Below are 21,229 nucleotides of genomic sequence, written 5' to 3' on the forward strand. Positions count from 1 at the left end.
AAACTCTCCTGAGCAGCACCAAACTCTCCTGAGCAGCACCAAACTCTCCTGGAGCAGCACCAAACTCTCCTGAGCAGCACCAAACTCTCCTGGAGCAGCACCAAACTCTCCTGGGACAGCACCAAACTCTCCTGAGCAGCACCAAACTCTCCTGGAGCAGCACCAAACTCTCCTGAGCAGCACCAAACTCTCCTGGAGCAGCACCAAACTCTCCTGGGACAGCACCAAACTCTCCTGGGACAGCACCAAACTCTCCTGGGACAGCACCAAACTCCCCTGGAGCAGCACCAAACTCTCCTGGAGCAGCACCAAACTCTCCTGGAGCAGCACCAAACTCTCCTGGGGCAGCACCAAACTCTCCTGGGACAGCACCAAACTCTCCCCGTGGCTCCAGCTTTGGCTGGAGGCTCAGAAGGAAGCAGAGCACTGGGATTTTCCAGGCTGGAGGATTCATCCCATCCTGCTGGGGAAGGCAGAGTCACCGAGAGCCCCTGGCACACAAAGGGATGGAAAACACGGAGCCACTGCAGAGGGGACCCTGAAACTGCCACCCTGCAGGGGGGTGGCTCATCCTGCTGCTGGGGTTCAGCTCTGCCACGCCACAATTCCATGGTCCAGGCTCCAAGGAAGCAGAGATGGACACCAGGGGGAAGTTGTGGAGCTGCTGGAGAGATTCCAGAGGAGCCCCCGGAGCTGCTCCAGGGCTGGAGCCCCTCTGGAGCCAGGCTGGGAGAGCTGGGGGTGCTCACCTGGAGAGGAGAAGCTCCAGGGAGAGCTCAGAGCCCCTTGCAGGGCCTGAAGGGGCTCCAGGAGAGCTGGAGAGGGACTGGGGACAAGGGATGGAGGGACAGGACACAGGGAACGGCTGCCAGTGCCAGAGGGCAGGGATGGATGGGATCTTGGGATTGCAGGAATTGTTCCCTGGGATAGAATTCCCAGAGCAGCTGGGGCTGTCCCTGGATCCCTGGCAGTGCCCAAGGCCAGGCTGGATGGGTTTGGAGCAGCCTGGGAAAAGCAGAGTTCAGTGTTTAAAATGAAGGAGGAAAGGAGAAAAAAGGAAGGGGAAAAGATTAAAAAGATAAAAAGGATTAAAAAATATAAACAAGAAAAAAAAAATTAAAAAATATTAAAAAGGTAAAAAATCTATAAAAGAGATGCAAAAGATAAAAATAAAAAATAGGAAAAGATAAAAAAGATAAAAAGGATTTAAAAATATAAAAAAGGTAAAAACAAAAATTATAAAAATGTAAAAAATATAAATATATAAATATTAAAAAGGGAAAAGGGAAAAGAAAAGAAGGATGAAGAAAGAGGGAAAAGAAAAAGGAAAAAGGACCAAAAAAAAGAGAAAAAGAAAAAGGAAGAAAAAATAGTAGAAAAAGAAATAAGAAAAAGTAAAAAAAAGACAGCAGCAAAGAAAAAAATACAAAAGGAGAAAAGAGAAAGGGGGAAAAGAAAAAAGGAAAGTGGAAAATAAATATATAAAGGAAAGAAAATCAGAAAAAAAAAACAAAAAAAGATTTTTAAAAGAAGAAGGAAAAGGAAATAAGAAAAAAATAGAAGTGAAAGGAGGGTGATTTCCTCCTGCCTGTCACTACAACCTCTGATCCCCTGAGCCATCCAGCAGCATCTTCCCTTCAACACCTCCTGCATGAGGGGAACCGAGTGAACATTCCCAGGAAATCAGGAAAAACGGGATTGGATTCCACAGAACTCCTGGTGCTGTCCTGGCTGAAGCTCATCCCAATCCTGGGGCAGCCTCGTGGAGCTGGGAAGGGCCCTGGAAAAGGGGAAGAGTCACGGGAACCGATGAAGGCAGAGGAGAAACGAGAGGTAAAAAGAAGTTTTTGATATTTGGAATTCTGTGAGGTATTTCCCTCTCCTCCTCCCCACCCAGGAAATTAATTATTAATTAATGATAATTATTGACAGCTCTGGAAAGGAGCCCAGGCCTTGCTCCTGGCATTGAGAGGGAGGAAAAGCAGCTCAAAAGCAAAATTTTGAGGGGTTTTGAGGGAGGCTCAAAGGTAAAATTTGGGATTCCTGGAAGCTGCAAACTTTTGTGTCGGCTCATTTCTGAAGCTGTGCCTGAAATTCCTGTGCTGAGGTGTCCGAGGGAAGAAAAACTGATCACAAACAGCCAGAAAAGCTGAGTTGATGTCATGGGTGGCCTGAAAAGAGAAGGAACAATAACAGCAAGATTAAATTCATTTTAGAGCTCTGTTAAATGCTCACTATCCCAGACATTCCCTGCACCCTGGGATGGAGCAGCCCAAGGAGAGCAGCTCCAAAGGTCCATCCTGAACAACCCCTCCCGTCATTCCCTGGGCTCTGATGAAATCCCCCAGGATTTCTGATAAGGTTTGGGATGACCTGGGGTGTCACTGTCCTCACAGAGCCTGGGGACAGCCAAAGTACAGGAAATCTTCCCTAAAACCTCAGCCAGTGCCAGCGATTTGGGGAGATTTGGGGCACAAAAGCGGGGTTGAATGTCCGAGATGTTCCTCCAGCAGCTCCAGGACAGCACAGAGGAGGTTTTTCGGGAGAAGTGGGGTTGAAAGCCAATCCTGGAGCTGTGGTGCTTCAGAGCTGGAGGGTGAGGGGACAGCCAGAATCCCTGTGCCACATCCATGGGGTGACAGAGAGCGTGGCCTGTGAGCCTGGTGCTCCCAGAGGAGATTTGGGGGATAAGAAAACACAAAACCAGGCGCAGGTTGGTACCCCACAGACACCTGGAGGCTTCTCCCCCTCCTGGCACAGGACAATTCCCTTTGTGTTTCATCCCCTACACCCAGCAGTGCTGATTTCCCTCTCTTGATGCCTTGAGAGGCTCCTGGAGCAGAGGCTGGGTTAAAGGAATAAAACAGGGATTTATTAAAATCCCTTCCAAGGAGCACCTTGGGCAGTGCAAGAGCCCGGCCGTGGCTCCACCCGAGCTGGGCTCTGAGTTTCACACTTTGATAAATTCTGCTCCATGAATTAATTGTCCAATTCCAGCTCCAGGTGATGCATTCCTCACCCTCACATCAATTCTCTGCTGGTTGGACTCTGTGGGCCTGGAGCTGCAATTTTTTCTGCCTGAGCTGCGAGAAGAACTCGCTGGGGCTTTCTGTGAAGTTCAGAGTTAGGCACCAATGCAGGGCAGAATCTGGAAAATATGAAAGTTAAAACACTTCAGGCATCACAGTGATGTGGAATCCAGGGGGTTTCCATTCATTTTCCATTCTCAGCTCTGAGCTGGAGGTGGTTCCTCAGCAGTTTCTCATCCTTTTCTCCCATCTCAGTTTAAATCTCTGGCAGCTCTGAGCAGATGCTTTGGGGTGAGGTTTTTCTTCCCCTTGTCCCAGGTATTTGGGGCAGTGATGCTGGATCTTGAGTTTTTTTGGGATACTCTTTCACATTTATTTTAGTTTTGTGTTAGGAAGAATACTTTAAAAGCTCATTAGGTTTCTGTTTCTTATGTTTATTAATATATTATCAAAAGACTTGGCAGTCTTACTTGGACTTTCTGCTTAACTTATTATTGACTGGCTCAAATTGGTTGGAATGGCACAAAATGGCCTTGAAATACGCAGATTTTTTAATTTTTACACTCATTTTCACTCAATTAATGACACATGTATTTTTTTTAAGTGACTTAATGACTCAATATTTGTGAGCTGCATTGCAGCATTCTCTATCTAATCACTTACTACTACTTTAAAATTTCTAGAAGAAGATGAAGAAAGGACAAGAGACAACATCTTAAATTTTCTATTTTGTCTTCTGTCCTCTAAACTAGTTTAAACTCTAACTTTTTCACTCAGTGACTCAAGAAAACTCTCTAATTTACACTTAATTAATCACTCTTAATTGTTCTATGGAAGTTTAACAGTTGTTTTCATGGTGTTGTATAAAATTCAGTGTTTTTTTGGATGTCAGAGCCAGGTATGGGAGATAAGGGCAGGGCAGTTTGCTGTTCACACCATTTAGTGGAAGGCAGAACATTTCCCTGAAGAACCTGAGCTTGCTCATCCTGGCACTCACGAGTCACCTACAGAAGGCACCACATGAAGAAGTTCTGGGTGAGCTGAGAGCCTGAAAGTCACAGCCTCTGGATTTAAATGAAACTTTTCATGAGAAAAGTCTCACAAAACGAGCATTTGGGATTTTCTCAATTAGTAAAACAGAAAAACACAAAGATCTGTACATAACATCACTCTTTAGCAGCTGGTAACAGGAAATCCTTCTTCTCTAGGCACCAAAATGGCATTTTCATGGGTCGTGCCCTCAGCAATTTGGTTGGTGCTGCACTTCACAGCAGGTAAGAGGGGTTTCTTCCTACAGAGCAATTAGCTCTCTAATCAAGCACTCAGCCTAATTAGGATTTTCCCAGCTTCTACTCCAAGTGCCAGTGAGCATCTCCCTTTCTGGAGTTCACAAGAGATGCAGGGAGTTTGTTTGGGTTTTAGTTCAAGGTGGTTATGTGAGCAAAGGCACTGGGACAGGCAGAGCTCACAAACAGGAAAAAATTCATGTTCACAGAATCCCAGAATGGTTTGGGTTGGGAGGGACCTGAAATCCCATCCAGAGCCACCCCAGCCATGGCAGGGACAGCTCCCACTGCCCCAGGCTGCTCCAAACCCATCCAGCCTGGCCTTGGGCACTGCCAGGGATCCAGGAACAGCCACAGCTGCTCTGGGAATTCTATTCCAGGGCCTGCCCACCCTGCCAGGGAACAATTCCTGCAATCCCAAGATCCCATCCAGCCCTGCCCTCTGGCACTGGCAGCCATTCCCTGTGTCCTGTCCCTCCATCCCTTGTCCCCAGTCCCTCTCCAGCTCTCCTGGAGCCCCTTCAGGCCCTGCAAGGGGCTCTGAGCTCTCCCTGGAGCTTCTCCTCTCCAGGTGAGCACCCCCAGCTCTCCCAGCCTGGCTCCAGAGGGGCTCCAGGAGCAGCTCCAGGTCCTTCCTGTGCCTCCTGCCACAGCTCTGCTGCCACAGGCACTTCTCTAATCCCCGATGAAAGGAGGTTTCTGGGGCTGTCTGGGTTTTTTGGGAACTGGGAGCTGCCCCACGGCTGCTGCTCCCAGAGAACATCCCAGGGGTTCCTGTGCAGAGCCCGGAATTTCTCCAGCAGGCATTGGGGACCCCCTGGCTGAGCACAGCTCGTGCTGCAGGGAAACCAGGGGGGTTCCAGCTGGAGTTTTCTGTGTTCCCCCACAGAATCCTGCAGGATTCAGGCTGTGAGTGCCCCCAGAGCCTCGGGGGTGTGCGCCAAGGGGACGGTGACAGCCAGCAGTGGCCAGGCCGTGCCACCTGGCACCAACATCACCGTGTCCTGCAGGCTGGCAGCTCCTCCAGGAGCCTCCTGGTGCTGGGCAGCGATCTTCCTCAACAGCTCCGAGCAAATCCGAGGGCAGGGAGGCTCCGTCAGCAAAACCTTCCTGCTCAGCAGCCACGGCAAACACACCTTCACGTGCAAAAGCATCTGTGGGGACAAGGCAAAACTCGTCTGTGGCATCGATATCCTGGCTGGGAGTAAGGGAAAATCGCTTCTTCATCCCTGCTGGGGAACAGGGGAGGTGCTCCCAGGGGTGGCTTTGGCCAGGGCTGCTGCTGGCTGTGAGGGGATTTTCCTGTTGGGAATATTCCTGCTTGGAATTGTGCAGCTCTTTGTTATTCCTGAAGGGAGAGAGGCTCCTTAAATCTGTAAACAACGTCCTCCCTACCCAGCACCCCTGAAAATGTCTCCTGCCAACTTCTCTGAGGAGGAACCGCTGAAGGCCAGGCTGGATGAGGCTCTGATCTGCTCTGCCTGAGGATGTTGGACTGAAGGATCCTCAAAGGTCCAACCCAAAGCAGGCTGTGGTTTTAGGACTGACAGGAATTTCTGTTCCAGACCCTCCAGACGAGCCCAGGAATGTGTCCTGTATCCAGTTTGGGACACGGGGCCGTCCCACCTGCACCTGGCACAAAGGAAGGTTCACCTACCTCGACACTGCCTATGGAATAGAGTAAGTGAGGGGCTGTAAATGTAATTAATGCCTAATTATCCCCTGGAGCAGCTCTCTGATGGTGCCCTCAGCTCCCTCGGGGGTCAGGAAGAGGCTGTGCCAATCCATCCCTTTGGGAAGGGAACCTGTCCCCCCACACCTTCCCTGCTCCACAGAAATCCAACCAAACTTTTCCTTCTGCTCCAGGCTCTCCAATGGGACTGACACCTTCTGCTTTCCAGAAGAAACTCCCAACCTGGTGTTTGGCTCTGGGGCTCTGAGCAAGCTGGATTTTAACTCCAATTACACCGTGGTGGTTTCTGCCTCCAATCAATTAGGAAATGCCTCTTCCCAGCCACTCACCTTCATGCTGGTAGACATAGGTAAAGCACCACTCCTCACCTCCCAGTCAGCCCCAGATCCTCAGGGAAAACCTGGAAATATTCAGGACCTCTTGGAAAAACATTAAACCTCTCAGAAAAATCATCCAGCCTAAACCAATAATCCTATTTTCCACCTAACCCCCCCGTCCTGAGCTGTGCTGCCTCTCTGAGCCCTCCTTGTTTCTCTGTTTTGGTGCCAGTGAAGCCACATCCTCCTGACTTTTTGGTGGAATTTGATGATTCTTCTGCCACCAGCTGCAGCCTTTCCTGGCACCATGAGGCACAAGCACAGCACTACAGGCTGAGGTATCGCCCCCTCAGCAGCAGCACCTGGAGCACGGTAATTCCCTCCGGGAATGAGGCACTTCTGGACCTGCTGGAGAAAGAGAAAATCTGGGGAGAGCTCAGAGCCTGAAGGGGCTCCAGGAGAGCTGGAGAGGGACTGGGGACAAGGGATGGAGGGAACAGGACACAGGGAATGGCTTTAAGCTGGAAATGGATAGATTTAGATGGATATTGGGAAGGAATTCCTGGCTGGGAAGATGGGGAGGCCCTGGAATAGAATTCCCAGAGCAGCTGGGGCTGCCCCTGGATCCCTGGCAGTGCCCAAGGCCAGGCTGGATGGGTTTGGAGCAGCCTGGGACAGTGGGAGCTGTCCCTGCCATGGCTGGGGTGGCTCTGGATGAGATTTAAGTTCTTTTCCACCCAAACCATTCCATATTTCCATGAAGTTTTATTTGCTTTAAGTGGAAAAAAGAAGGTTTTGCTGGGAGCTGAGCAAATCCCTCAAAAATGAGGGATTTCTCAGCTGAAGCCCTGCAGGCCTGATGATTCCTCACATCATTCCCTGATCAGGGTTTCTCCTGAATTCATAATCCAGCCTCTCATTTCCTTGGGAGTTTAATATCAATTCCCTCATCCCCACCAAAGGTGGAAATCTTCAGCAGGGAGAAATATCATCTCCAGGGGCTGGAGCCTGACACAGCCTACGAGTTCCAGGTGAGCTGCAGGATCCTGCCCGGCCGGGGGCTGTGGAGTGACTGGAGCAGCACCCAGAGCCAAACTCCAGCAGCAGGTAAAGAATGAACCCTCCTGCCCTAAACCCAGCTCTGCATCCCACGGGAAACTCCAGCTCTGGAGGCTCAAAGTGCTGCTGCCTTGTTTTGTGCCAACCCTAATCCGAGAGAGACAGAGGTTTCTGTAAGAAAATTGCATTTTTTTAATGACCAAAGGTGGAAGCTGTTGGTGTTTCTCTCGAAACAGGAATTTCCGGAGTTCACTGAGAGCAGCTGAAGGATTTGGGGGTTGGAATGAGATGATCTTTAAGGTGCCATGCAACTCTTCTAATTCTGTGATTCTCTGCTTGGCTTGGGCTGCTCTTTTTTTGAATTTTTGTGAATCCCTGGGAGCTGGTGGGGCTGGTGCTGTTCTGATCAGCCCATTTCCCATTCCCCAGTGACAGCAGCACTTTCTGCATTCATTGATGGGGAGATGTGAACACCTCCCTCCCTCTCCACAGCTTTCTCCCTGGGTTTGTGGCCATCACCAGCCCCAGAAGGTTTTCAGCTGATCGAGGAGCTCTGGGTTCATCATCCCCACTCTGCCTTGCAGGAGCTGAAATCCTCCACAAATTGTCTCCAATCAAACCTGTTCACAGAGAAATTCCTTTTCCTGTGAACTGCCAAAAATCTTACCTTGCTCATGGGCTTCACATGCTCTCAAATCCAGGCTGGAGGGCAGCAGGTGCAATCCCACATTTGAATTTTGCTGCTTTGAGCTCACACTCAATGCTCTGGCTCTGTTCCTGCTGCTGCTTCTTGTTTGTGTTCCAGTCACTCTTTGCAGTCAATGCAGGACAAACTGCTCCCAGCATCGCTGATGTGAAAGGTTTTGTGTCTTTGCTCCAGCCCTGCTGTCCCATCAGCTGCCCCCTGCTGTTAATAATTAGCAAACGCTAATTTAATTTAATCAGTTGATGCTGGTCAGGGTCCTTGAGGAGGCAAGCTCTGTCACCTCAACTTTCCTGACTTATTCATCTCTGATTCTGGATTTCCAGAATTCTTTAATGTCATTTGGGGAGGTTTCTTTAAAACAGCAAGAGTTTCCAGTCAGAACTGTGGGAGGCACCAGGGGTTTCAGCTGCCTCAGAGGAGCTGTTAAAGGCCTTTGCTGCCCAGAACCTGACAGGAAAATCCAACACATCCCACAGACACCCTCATCCAGATCTGGGATTGATGGAGCCAAGCCCAAGGACCTTCATAATCCTCAGATTTATGCAAAGGCAGGAGCTAATGCTGTGCATCGATGTGTGGGTTTCCTTGGGAGCCATCAGGATTGTTGAGGTCAGGATGAAGCTTCAGCAGATCCAAACTCCTCTCCTTGGCTTTATCCTCCTCGTGATCCCATCCTCAAAGCAGCCAAACCACAGCAGAAATGGATTATCCCACTCTGCAGCATTTCAGGGACAGTTTAAAGATGCAATTTGAGTTTTTCTCAGGGGTTTTACCTCCCTGTTGTTTCATTTGTTGGTTTTATGCCCCAGCCATGCCCACTGCTCTGCTTTTCCTTCCCCTGCAGTGCCAGCTGGGATCCTGGATGTCTGGTACCGGCAGCAGGAGCTGGGCCCTGGGCACCAGAACCTCTCCCTTTTTTGGAAGGTGAGTTTGGTGAAACCCCAGCAGAGGCAGCAAAACCCAGCCAGGTGAGAGGGGAAACCAGAGCCAGGTGAAAGGAGCAATTCTGATTTTTAGGATTGCAGCAAGGACTGAACCTTGGGAGAGCACAAGGGTTTCAGCAGTTCCCAGGGACATGGAACAAGGGCTCCCTCCCTGGGAGGAGATCCATCACCATTTTTCTACCTACAATTTCATGGAATTCCTCGGATTGGGAGGGATCTTGAATCTCATCTCATTCCATGGCAGGGACAGCTCCCACTGTCCCAGGCTGCTCCAAACCCATCCAGCCTGGCCTTGGGCACTGCCAGGGATCCAGGGACAGCCCCAGCTGCTCTGGGAATTCTATCCCAGGGCCTGCCCACCCTGCCAGGGAACAATTCCTGCAATCCCAAGATCCCATCCAGCCCTGCCCTCTGGCACTGGCAGCCATTCCCTGTGTCCTGTCCCTCCCTCCCTTTACCCCTCTCCAGATTCCACAGCGTTTTTGGGGTCTGGTGGGCAGAGCTGGGGGCTGGGACCCCACAGGGAACATTCCAGACAGAATTTGGTTTAAAACCCACCAGAATTAGGTAAAAAAATTCACTGTGCTCTCCCCCCAGCACACACCACCAGGCACCATGCAAGTGAAAGCAGAAATTCTCATGAGATTCTGTGAGCCCAGATGTTGTGGCTTTAACTTGAGGACCTTTATCTTGCAGCATTTTCTTTATCAGGAGTGACTTCCTGCAGCATCATTCATGAAACAGAGTAATAAACTGCCTTTAGAGGTTTCACAGCCAGACTGAGACTCAGGATCACTTCCTACCAAGGCTGTGCTCTTACTCTCTGACAAATAACCAGAAAAGGGTTGAAAATTTAATTTCAGCAGGTTTCCAGCGCTGCAAACATTTTGGTTTGTGCTTCGTGCTTTGTTTTGTTATGACAAAAATCAGCCAAACAAATGGATTAATGTCACAGAAACAGCAGGAAACTGAAACTGGGAGTCCAACTGCAGGCACCCAGAGGGGAGTTAAAAGCAGGGTGTGGTGTTCCACAGACTGTCAGAGATGTGTGCTCTGAGTGGTTCAGTTTAAATAATTCTTTACACTGGTTTTAAGTAAAATCCAGGTTTTTCCTCCCAAGCAAACCCTGCTCATTTTGACAGATCCAGGTGAGCAGCTGATAATCTCTTTTCCCCTCCTTTTTCCTTCCTGAATTCAGCCTCAGGGCAGGAAGGGTTTTGCTCTCCCCAGCTGTGCTGCTGCTGGAAAAATCAGCATCTGACAGCAAAAGAGCTTCACTAAACTGGAATTGAGTGGGAAAAAGAAATCCTGGAATGGTTTGGGTTGGGATGGACTTAAAATCCCACCCCAGCCATGGCAGGGACAGCTCCCATTGTCCCAGGCTGCTCCAAACCCATCCAGCCTGGCCTTGGGCACTGCCAGGGATCCAGGGACAGCCCCAGCTGCTCTGGGAATTCTATCCCAGGGCCTGCCCACCCTGCCAGGGAACAATTCCTGCAATCCCAAGATCCCATCCAGTCCTGCCCTCTGGGAGCCATTCCCTGTGTCCTGTGCCTCCATCCCTCACCCCAAGCCCCTCTCTGGCATTCCCAGGTGACAGCTGCGCTTTCCCCGCAGGCCCTGAGCAGGTCGGAGGCAGGAGGGAGAATCCTGGGATACACGGTGACCTTGGAAGCCCTGGGCCAGGGGAAGCTCCCGGCACAATCCCACCGGACCAGCCAGACCAGCTTCTCCAGGGTGACCCCCAGGGTGGCCCACAGGGTGACGGTCACTGCCCAGGGTCCCCGGGGCAGCTCCCGCCCCGCTGCCATCCTCATCCTCCCGGGCAGCCTGGGTAAGGCTCCCGCTGCCCCGGCATTCCCGGGATCCTGCTCCTCTTCCCGCTCAGGGTTCTGCCCTTCACGCTCCTCCCGGCAGAACTTTGGATCCGCTTTTCCCTCTGGCCCTTTCCAGCTCTCCCAGCCTGGCTCTGGCCAGAGAGGCTCCAGCCCTTGGAATATCCCCGTTGTTCCTCTGGGATCGCCACAGCAGCCCCACATCATTCCTGGTGGTCCCATCGGGGCAGGGGGTTTGGGATGGCACAGCTGAGCCGTGCTGTGGGTGCCCAATCCATGAGAAAAGCTGGGAATGTGACTGTTCCCAACAGCAGCCCCCTCTCCATCCCTTCTGTGTAATTCCAATTAATTTTTACCCTCCGTGGCACAACCCACGCGGGGATGGCGGCGCTGGGCTCCAGGTCGCGGTAACTGGGTGGGATTTGTTGTCCCCTGGAAGATCTGCCCCCTCCTGAGCGAGTGTCCAGCGCTGCCCTGGGCAACAGCAGCATCCTGGTGACCTGGAGCCCTCCTGTCACCCCCACCCTGCCCGTCGGGGGGTACCTGCTGGAATGGGCCGAGCCCCGGACGGATCCGCACCGGCAGCCCCGGAACACCTGGAGGAAACTGCCCCCGAGCCGGCTCTCCACCGTGCTGGCAGGTAAATGTCACCTGCAATGACAGGTAAATGTCACCTGCAATGACAGGTAAATGTCACACTGTGCTGGCAGGTAAATGTCACCTGCAATGGCAGGTAAATGTCACCCTATGCTGACAGGTAAATGTCACCCTGCAATGACAGGTAAATGTCACCCTGAGCTGGCAGGTAAATGTCATCCTGAGCTGGCAGGTAAATGTCACACCAGGCTGGCAGGTAAATGTCACACTGTGCTGGCAGGTAAATGTCACCTGCAATGACAGATAAATGTCACCCTGAGCTGGCAGGTAAATGTCACCCTGCAATGACAGGTAAATGTCACCTGCAATGACAGGTAAATGTCACCCTGAGCTGGCAGGTAAATGTCACCTGCAATGACAGGTAAATGTCACACTGCAATGACAGGTAAATGTCACCCTGGGCTGGCAGGTAAATGTCACCTGCAATGGCAGGTTAATGTCACACTGTGCTGACAGGTAAATGTCACACTGCAATGGCAGGTAAATGTCTCCCTGAGCTGGCAGGTAAATGTCACACCAGGCTGGCAGGTAAATGTCACCTGCAATGACAGGTAAATGTCACCCTGCAATGGCAGGTAAATGTCACCCTGGGCTGGCAGGTAAATGTCACCTGCAATGACAGGTAAATGTCACCCTGCAATGGCAGGTAAATGTCACCTGCAATGGCAGGTAAATGTCACCCTGCAATGACAGGTAAATGTCACCCTGCAATGACAGGTTAATGTCACCTGCAATGACAGGTAAATATCACCTGCAATGACAGGTAAATGTCACACTGTGCTGGCAGGTAAATGTCACCTGCAATGACAGGTAAATGTCACCCTGTGCTGGCAGGTAAATGTCACCTGCAATGACAGGTAAATGTCACCCTGTGCTGGCAGGTAAATGTCACCTGCAATGACAGGTAAATGTCACCCTGTGCTGGCAGGTAAATGTCACCTGCAATGACAGGTAAATGTCACCCTGTGCTGGCAGGTAAATGTCACCTGCAATGACAGGTAAATGTCACCCTGAGATGGCAGGTAAATGTCACCTGCAATGACAGGTAAATGTCACACTGCAATGACAGGTAAATGTCACCCTGTGCTGGCAGGTAAATGTCACCTGCAATGACAGGTAAATGTCACCTGCAATGACAGGTTAATGTCACACTGTGCTGACAGGTAAATGTCACCCTGCAATGACAGGTAAATGTCACACTGCAATGACAGGTTAATGTCACACTGTGCTGACAGGTAAATGTCACACTGCAATGACAGGTAAATGTCACCCTGTGCTGACAGGTAAATGTCACCTGCAATGGCAGGTAAATGTCACCCTGTGCTGGCAGGTAAATGTCACCCTGAGCTGGCAGGTAAATGTCACACTGTGCTGGCAGGTAAATGTCACCTGCAATGACAGGTAAATGTCACACTGCAATGGCAGGTAAATGTCACACTGCAATGGCAGGTAAATGTCACACTGCAATGGCAGGTAAATGTCACACTGGGCTGGATGGGTTTTAAGGTCTCTCCCAGCCCAAATCAGTCTGTGATTCTATATTCCTATGTTTCTATAAATTTTATATATAAATATATAAATATATATATTTTATATATATTTTTATATTTTTAGATATTATATATATCATAAATATAAAATATATATAAAATATTTTATATTATATATATATTTTATATATTTTATGTATTTTTATATACATATATATTATATATTTTATATATTTTACATATTTATGTATTTTATATATTTTATATAGTTTACATATTTATATATATTTATATATTTTTAGATATTTTTAGATATTTTACATATTTATATATTTATATATATTTAATATATTCTACATATTTATTTATGTATATATTTATTTATATATAAAATATAAAATAAATTTTATTTATTTCATATATTTTTATATTTATATTTATTGTATTAACTTAACTAATTATTTTTTACTACTAATAAAGAAAAGCTGCTCTGGGCACCCTGTGCCAGGGTCTTCCCACCCTTCCAGGGAACAATTCCTTCCCAAGATCCCACCCATGCCTGCCCTCTGGCACTGGGAAACCATTAATTTCCAGTTCAATTCCCAGTATGGCTCTGCCAAGCTCAGTAAATCAGAGAAAATTTCTTTATGAAAGATCAATCAATAATCCCAATAATATAAATAATCCCTGGATTTGTCTCAGATTAGAGCAGCTGCTGCAGTATTTGTGCAGATGTTGGCAGGAGCAGCTCTGCAGGTGTCATTTCTCCTCCCAGAGCAGATCCGAGACAACGTCTGCTACGGGATCCGCGTGTCCGCGCTCTACCAGGGCAGGGCTGGCCGGGCAGCCTCCGTCAGGGCCAACTCCACAGCACAAGGTGAGCCCCAGAACACCCTCCCAGCTGGTTCTAAACCAGTTTAAACTCAGCTCTAAACGCAATCCTGTGCCTTGCAGCCCCATCAGCCGGGCCCCAGATGTTCGCAACGCCCTGGGCCAGCGGTGTCCTGGTGTCCTGGGAGGAGATCCCAGCTCCCCAGCAGAGGGGCTGCATCACTGCCTACCACATCTACCTGCACAGGAGCTCCAGGCAGGGCCAGCCCGAGCTCCATGGTGGGTTCCTGGGGCTGGAAATGCTCCTCCTGCTCCCCTTCCATTACTGAAGGTCTCCAGGAATTCATCCTGGCTTCTTCTCCCTCTTTCTCTTCTCCTTCTCCTTCTTTTTCTTCTCCTTCTTTTTCTTCTCCTTCTTTTTCTTCTTCTTCTTTTTCTTCTTCTTCTTTTTCTTCTTCTTCTTTTTCTTCTTCTTCTTTTTCTTCTTCTTCTTTTTCTTCTTCTTTTTCTTCTTCTTCTTTTTCTTCTTCTTGCTTTTCCTCATCTTCTCTTCTTCCTCCTCCTCTTTTCTTTTTCTTCTTCCTCCTCCTCTTTTCTTTTTCTTCTTCTTCTTCTTCTTCTTCCTCCTCCTATTTTCCTCTTCTTCTTGCTCTTCCTCAGCTTCTTTTCTTCCTCCTCTTTTCTTTTTCTTCTTGATCTTTCTTCTTGCTCTTCCTCATCTTCTCTTCCTCCTCCTTTCTTTTTTTCTTCTTTTCTCCTTCTTCTTCTTCCTATTCTTCATCTTATTCATCTTTCTCCTCCTCCTCCTTTTTTTTCTATCTTCCTTTTCTTTTTCCTTATTCCTCTTCCTCCTCTTTTTCCTCCACTTTTTTCCTCTTCTTCCTTTTCTTTTTCCTTATTCCTCTTCTTTTTCCTCTGCTTTTTTCTTCTTATTCTTCTTCCTTTTCCTTATTCCTCTTCCTCCTCTTCTTTTTCCTCCACTTTTTTCCTCTTATTCTTTATCCTCCTCTTCTTTTTCCTCCACTTTTTTCCTCTTCTTCCTTTTCTTTTTCCTTATCCCTCCTCCTCCTCTCCTCCCCTCCTTCCCTTTATCCAGAGCCCAGCTGAAGGCAGCAAAGCCCCGTGCCAGGCTCTCCATGTCCATCCCGGTTTTCCTCCAGCCGTTCCCGCTGGGAATGTTCCTCGTTCCCTGCACATCCCGGCGCTGCAGCCCGGGGAGCACCACGAGCTCTGGATGACAGCGGCGACAGCGGCCGGGGAGGGTCCCCGGGGCAACAGTGACAGCGTCTGCCTGGAGGGTAAGGAACCAGTGCCAGGCTGCTCCTTCCCTTGGATCCTCCTTTCCACACTCTGGGAATGCTTTTCCTGCTCCTCTGAAATCCCTGGAGCTCCCCAAGCCTTCTGATCTCTTGGTCGCTGAAGATTCGTTGTTTCAGACGTGGCATCTCTTCGGCTTTGAGCTCCCAGAGATGTCTCCTCGGAGCTGAAGGGTGGTTTATTCATGGAGCACACAAAGATTTGAGGTTTTTTTCATCTTTTTGGTGCATTTCAGGTGCTGGGGACTGGCTGACTCTGGTGCTCGTCTGCAGCTTCCTCATCCTCTCAGCCTGCGTTTGTTCTGTGCCTCCAGCCAGGAAAGTGTGAGTGGATCCATCGGCTGTGTTCCAATAAAACCGGGCTGCTTGTTGGGAGGGTTTAAATCCCAGAATGTTTGGGTTGAAAGAGATCTTAAATCCTACACAGAGCCACTCCTGCCATGGCAGGGACACCTCCCACTGTCCCAGGCTGCTCCAAACCCATCCAGCCTGGCCTTGGGCACTGCCAGGGAGGGATCCAGGGGCAGCCCCAGCTGCTCGGGGCACCCTGGGCCAGTGCATTTTAAAAACCTTTTCTCCCTTCTAATCTAAATCAACCCTCCTTTAGTTTAAAGCCATTTTCCCTTGTCCTACGGGATGGTTGTGCCCCTTCATGAGCGTGGAACGGTGAGGATTGTCCAAAATGAAGCTTTCAGAGTACATGAATGATAGTAAAATCAGGCTCTGACCTTAAAATACTCCTGCAGTCCACGGATAATGTGAATTTTTAACCAGGTCATAAAACCAAGCAGAAGGGCAGCAATCCTTGGGAATTAACCCTACCCAGCCAAGAGCTCTGCAGGTCCCTCTGAGGGCAGATCCATGATCACACCTGGTTTAATTCCACACCCAAGGAGAACAAAGGTGCTGCAGGTCTCACCACTGATGTTTTTAATTGCAGATTCCAGCGGCTCCTGTCCCTCCTCCTGCCCCAGTGGCAGAGCAAAGCCATTCCCGACCCTGCCAACGCCACGTGGGCCAAGAGCTTAACGGCTACCAAGGTAAATTAGAGGGGTTTTTTCATTCTAATCCCAAAACCTTCATAAAAAACAACCAAAAAAATAAAAAGCAATTGGAGCCACGGCAGGCAGTAATCTCCTAAAGCAGCAAATCCAGCAATCTCTGGTAGCAGATAATCTCCGCTGGAGGAGACTGGAGGATGTGCTGGGCAAATTAAAGGCCACAAGAAAGCAGAGATCTTTTGTTTTTATCTGGATGAGGGGCTGTGGAGTCCCGGGAGCCGGGATTTATCCCGTGTTCCCCCCGCAGGCGGAGCTGAGCGCTCCCTCCAGCCCCTTCCTGGCCAGCGGCTTCCAAGAGCCCGAAACGACAGCGGTGGAGGAGAGCTGGGCTGAGCCCCCCGAGCCTGGGGACAAGCTGCTGGTGGGCAGCGCTGGCAGCAGGGGACACTGGCCACAGCTCTACCAGAGGCTGCTGCTGGAGCCCGAGTACATCTCCAGCCCCGGCCCCTCTGCACAGAGCCCCGAGCCCGAGCCCGAGCCCCTTCCCCTCTTCCCAGCCGCGTTCCTCCCTCCCGGCCCCGGCTGCCAAGGGAATCTGAGCCTGGATCGAGTGAAACTCAGCGGCAGCTCCTTCCCGAGGTAGGCAGGTGGCGATGTGAGCCCGGCAGGAATTTGGGCACTGTGGGTGATTCTGGTGCTCGTCTGCAGCTTCCTCATCCTCTCAGCCAGGAAAGTGTGAGTGGATCCATCGGCTGTGTCCCGATAAAACCGGGCTGATTGTTGGGAGGGATTAAATCCCAGAATGGTTTGGGTTGGAAGAGATCTTAAATCCCACCCAGAGCCACTCCTGCCATGGCAGGGGCACCTCCCACTGTCCCAGGCTGCTCCCAGTCAGCCCAGCCTGGATTTTGGCACTTTGCAGAGTATTTTGGTGTTTCAATGTGATCTCAGCCAGGATTTTGGTACTTTGCAGAATATTTCAATGTGTTTTCATATGAGCCCAGCCAGGATTTTGGTACTTTGCAGAATATTTCATTTTTGATATGAGCCCAGCCAGGATTTTGGTACTTTGCAGAATATTTCAGTTTTGATATGAGCCCAGCCAGGATTTTGGTACTTTACGAAATATTTCAGTGTTTCAGCACAGCCAGTCCAGTCACATGTGACACCTCAAAAAAGTGACAAAACCCTTCCCCAGTCACATCTCACCAGAGCTGGAATCAGAGGTACAGCTGGGGATGCCAGAGATGGATTTGGGGGATTTTGGGAGCCCTTGCTGCAGCCTGGGCTGCCTCAAGCCCTGTCCCATGAGTGCTTCAGCCTGGCTGGATCAGAGCTGGAAATCATCATTTCCTCCTGAAAGAGCAAGGAACTGCAAAAGGGAGGGATGGAAAGGCAAAAGGGAGGGATGGAATTGCAAAAGGGAGGGATGGAAAGGCAAAAGGGAGGGATGGAATTGCAAAAGGGAGGGATGGAAAGGCAAAAGGGAGGGATGGAAAGGCAAAAGGGAGGGATGGAAAGGCAAAAGGGAGGGATGGAAAGGCAAAAGGGAGGGATGGAAAGGCAAAAGGGAGGGATGGAAAGGCAAAAGGGAGGGATGGAAAGGCAAAAGGGAGGGATGGAAAGGCAAAAGGGAGGGATGGAAAGGCAAAAGGGAGGGATGGAACTGCAAAAGGGAGGGATGGAAAGGCAAAAGGGAGGGATGGAACTGCAAAAGGGAGGGATGGAACTGCAAAAGGGAGGGATGGAAAGGCAAAAGGGAGGGATGGAACTGCAAAAGGGAGGGATGGAAAGGCAAAAGGGAGGGATGGAACAGCTCAGCACCTCTTGTTCCTCCCCTGGCACCAAGTCACAGAGCCCTCAGTGACACCAGACCCACGAGGGACACAGCACCTTCCTTGCCTCAGTTCAGGGCAGGAAAATTCCTGACCAGAACTAAAAGCAGCAGGCAGCATCTGTACTCAGCCAAATGGATTGTCAAGAGGAATTTAAGTGATTTATTGGAGTGCTCTAATTACAGGCTGGAAGGGTGTTACACATTTAATGACTTTGTTTACCAGATGTGTGTATATAAATAAAATGTTGGAAATCTGAACTTGGCTTCCTGTTGTTTTCTCTGGTCAAGCTCCAGCTTTACACAGAACAATTAAAAATTAAAAATAAAGCTGAAATGTTGCAGTTAGAGATGGAATAGTCCAGGTATGAACTTACCTGGAGCATCCTCTGCCTCCCCAGGATGCTGATGCCACCATTCAAGTGCAGATTTGGATATTGCCAAACACCAGCTCAGCCATTTCACTTTGGGCTTCTGAGGTCTGGTCCCACCTGTGTCACCTGGCTGCGTGTCATCAAAGGAAAACATCTCCCTCACAACTGGGTCACACATCCAAAAAAGCAGAACCTGCTGCCTGCTCTCCACACCCTGCCTGGGAACCACCCTGGCAAGAGGATTCTGCCTGAGCCCCACAACTCAGCTCTGCAAATCAAATTGAACTAGAAAGGCAGATGAGATGCCAAAAAAGGAGTTTATTTATAAAGCATTATTTTACCAATCATCTTTTTCTGCATGTTGATTTTTGATCTCCACATAAGGATAAGGGAACATTGGAATTCATTTTCTCCTTGCTCTGCAAATCTCCAGATCAATCAAAATGTGGGGTTTCATGTCCAGTCTTTCCAAGAGACAAGGAACACACTTTTTTAACTCCAGCCTGGTGAAGTCTCCCAGTAGTGGCCCTGAGCATCCCAGGAAGTGTTTCCCCCTCAGGACACCCCTTCCAGCAGGAATGTCAGCTCTGGCTTTCCTGAGAACAGCCCAAGCTGAGGCAGAGCAGCCAGCAGTGCCCAGGGCAGGGAGTTTGGTCCTTGGAATGACTCTGGGAAAGCAGCAGGGTGGCACAGCTGGAAGGAAGAGGCAGAGCTCTCACAAACCCATCCCAGTGGGCAGAGCTGGCTCAGGTGAGCCTGGGCTCAGCTCCAATTGATTCCTGACATTCCAGGAGAATCCATGTCCTTTCCCACACAGTTAATTCCTGAATGGATCAATCAGTCCCCCCCTGCTCCCTCCCAGATCAACTTCCCTGCTCAAACCTTGCCCTTGGTCATTCCAAAGTCAATTTGCTCCGTGCTTCCAACTTTTCCTGCTCTCTTTTCCAAAGGATCACAATTTAAAAGTTGTAGTGCCCTAGATTTGGTGTGACAGCAGGAGCAAGAGCACAGAAGTGTTAGTAAAAGCAAGTTCATTAATCATAAATAACCTACTTGGGAGACGTATTTCCAAGGCAAAATCCATCCTGGGAATGGGAATGCAAGCTGGACTTCCTGGGACAGACCTTAGATGAGCCACAAGGAACCCAAGTGGTTTCACTTCCATGTGTTTTCAGGACATTTTTTTTTTTTAAAAGAGCATGAAAATAAACCTTTATTTCAGTTAACACCCACCAATATTAAAGAGAAATGTTCACAGTTTTAGTTCTTGACACAAATGGAATGAAAGAGGAAAATTTACATCTGGCAGAACAGCAGAAGGACCAATTCTAAGTTACAAGCTGTGTTGAAAATCACTCTTTGGGCCACTTGGGAATGGTCTAGAGCAGGGAAAGGGGAAATCCAGCTGGCAAGATCACCTGGAACAGCCAATAGAGTTTGGATCAGGGAAGGTTTGTGCTCCAGGGAAAGCTCTGCTCCATGTTTCTGTTTGCTGTGCTATCCAGGGTGTCCCTAGGGCTGGAAGTGCAGCACATCCCACCAAACAACGGGAGAGGGAAAGGAACAACTCTGTTCCTACACCAGCCCCACACTGAGAGCAGCCAGGAGAGGTGAAGCAGGAGATTTTTCCCACCCTCTGATGGAAAATTGGCCTCCTCCTCCCGCCTGGGGCTGGAAATCCAGGCCAGGGAACTGATCTGTGATACTCACAGTGGGTCACGACACGAGCTCTCGTGGAAAACAGCTCAGGAAAAGCAAAGGCAGCTGCTGACACCACAGCTGAGCAGGCTGGGATTCCATATTCCAAGCTCTCCAACACTTTTTGACTGTCCTGCACAGTTTTTATAAAAATAGGGCGTTACCTTTCGTATTCTAACTACCTAAGAAACTACAAATACGTTCTAATCTGGCCAAAGAGGAAAACATTAAATAAAATGAGAGATTTGTTCCTATTCTCCTAACAAATGCTGGATAAAACCCCTAAGAAATCCTCTTTATTAGTCATTCACTCAACTCCTTTTGTGTATTGAAGGGATGGATACATGGGGATGAAATTGAACTTATGGTGGATTTCCATGGGAGAGAAGGAATTTCTTAAAATCATTCTCTGGAAAAACATTCCTTGGTGCTGTCCCCAGCAGATCCTGAGCCCGAGCTGCATCTGGATTGAGAGGTGAAGTGTTGAGGTTTTGGGTTGAATTTTTGGTGTCTCAGGCACAGATGGTCATTGTCCCAGTCTGAAGCCATGAGCCACAACTCCCTCCTGAGCCAGCCCTGCTCCTTCCTGGGAATGCAGCCTGGGAATGCCTCAGGTACTGCTGTGCCTGTGTGGCAATCCCACATCCCAGCTGGAATCCGTGTGGGCTTCCAGAGCCACAGCTGCCACCTTCCTCCCACTCCCAGCTCCAACAATTACCCCAAACTCATGGTTTTGGTACCCCCCAACCCCAGCTCCAACAGCAGGAATTATCCCCAGCTTGGGGTATCCCAGTTCCAAGGACAGGAATTGCCCCAAACTCAGGGTTATCCTCTCAAACAAAAAGCAAAGGTAATTTAAAAACTTTTTTTTTCCTTTTTTTTTTTTTTTTTGCCAACAAAGCATTTTGTTCTGTTGAAGGGAAGGAGGAAGGAATAAAAGGTCCAAAGGGGGAGTGAAAGGTGGGGTACAGGAATTTTAAAAAAAAACTGGTTTTCAGACCAGTTACCCACTGCTGGATCCATACACAGGTATTGAATCGTAAAACCAACGTGCTTTGAATCTTGATTTCAAGTATCTGCTTTCAATTTTCTAGAAAGGTTTGTGTAAACAAAACTACCCAACAGAGATGACAAAAATGACTGGTTTTCCATGTTGGAA

At 49.2% G+C, this 21,229-nt stretch overlaps 1 protein-coding gene across 1 annotated transcript; it reads left to right on the forward strand.

Annotated features, from left to right (window-relative positions):
- The first annotated feature begins 1,708 nt into the window (after positions 1-1,708).
- IL12RB2 (interleukin 12 receptor subunit beta 2) lies at positions 1,709-17,198 on the forward strand. The gene is made up of 16 exons (XM_058843081.1): positions 1,709-1,833; positions 4,238-4,303; positions 5,205-5,519; positions 5,881-5,995; positions 6,182-6,357; positions 6,558-6,697; positions 7,288-7,432; positions 8,935-9,014; positions 10,652-10,868; positions 11,309-11,509; positions 13,792-13,893; positions 13,971-14,126; positions 15,008-15,145; positions 15,400-15,487; positions 16,104-16,203; positions 16,472-17,198. Exons 2-16 carry the CDS (start codon positions 4,246-4,248, stop codon positions 16,805-16,807), a joined length of 2,367 nt encoding a protein of 788 aa, XP_058699064.1. The 5' UTR covers positions 1,709-1,833; positions 4,238-4,245; the 3' UTR covers positions 16,808-17,198.
- Positions 17,199-21,229: the final 4,031 nt, after the last annotated feature.

This window comes from Poecile atricapillus, chromosome 7 (genome assembly GCF_030490865.1).
Source record: "Poecile atricapillus isolate bPoeAtr1 chromosome 7, bPoeAtr1.hap1, whole genome shotgun sequence".
Classification (NCBI taxonomy): Eukaryota; Metazoa; Chordata; class Aves; order Passeriformes; family Paridae; genus Poecile; species Poecile atricapillus.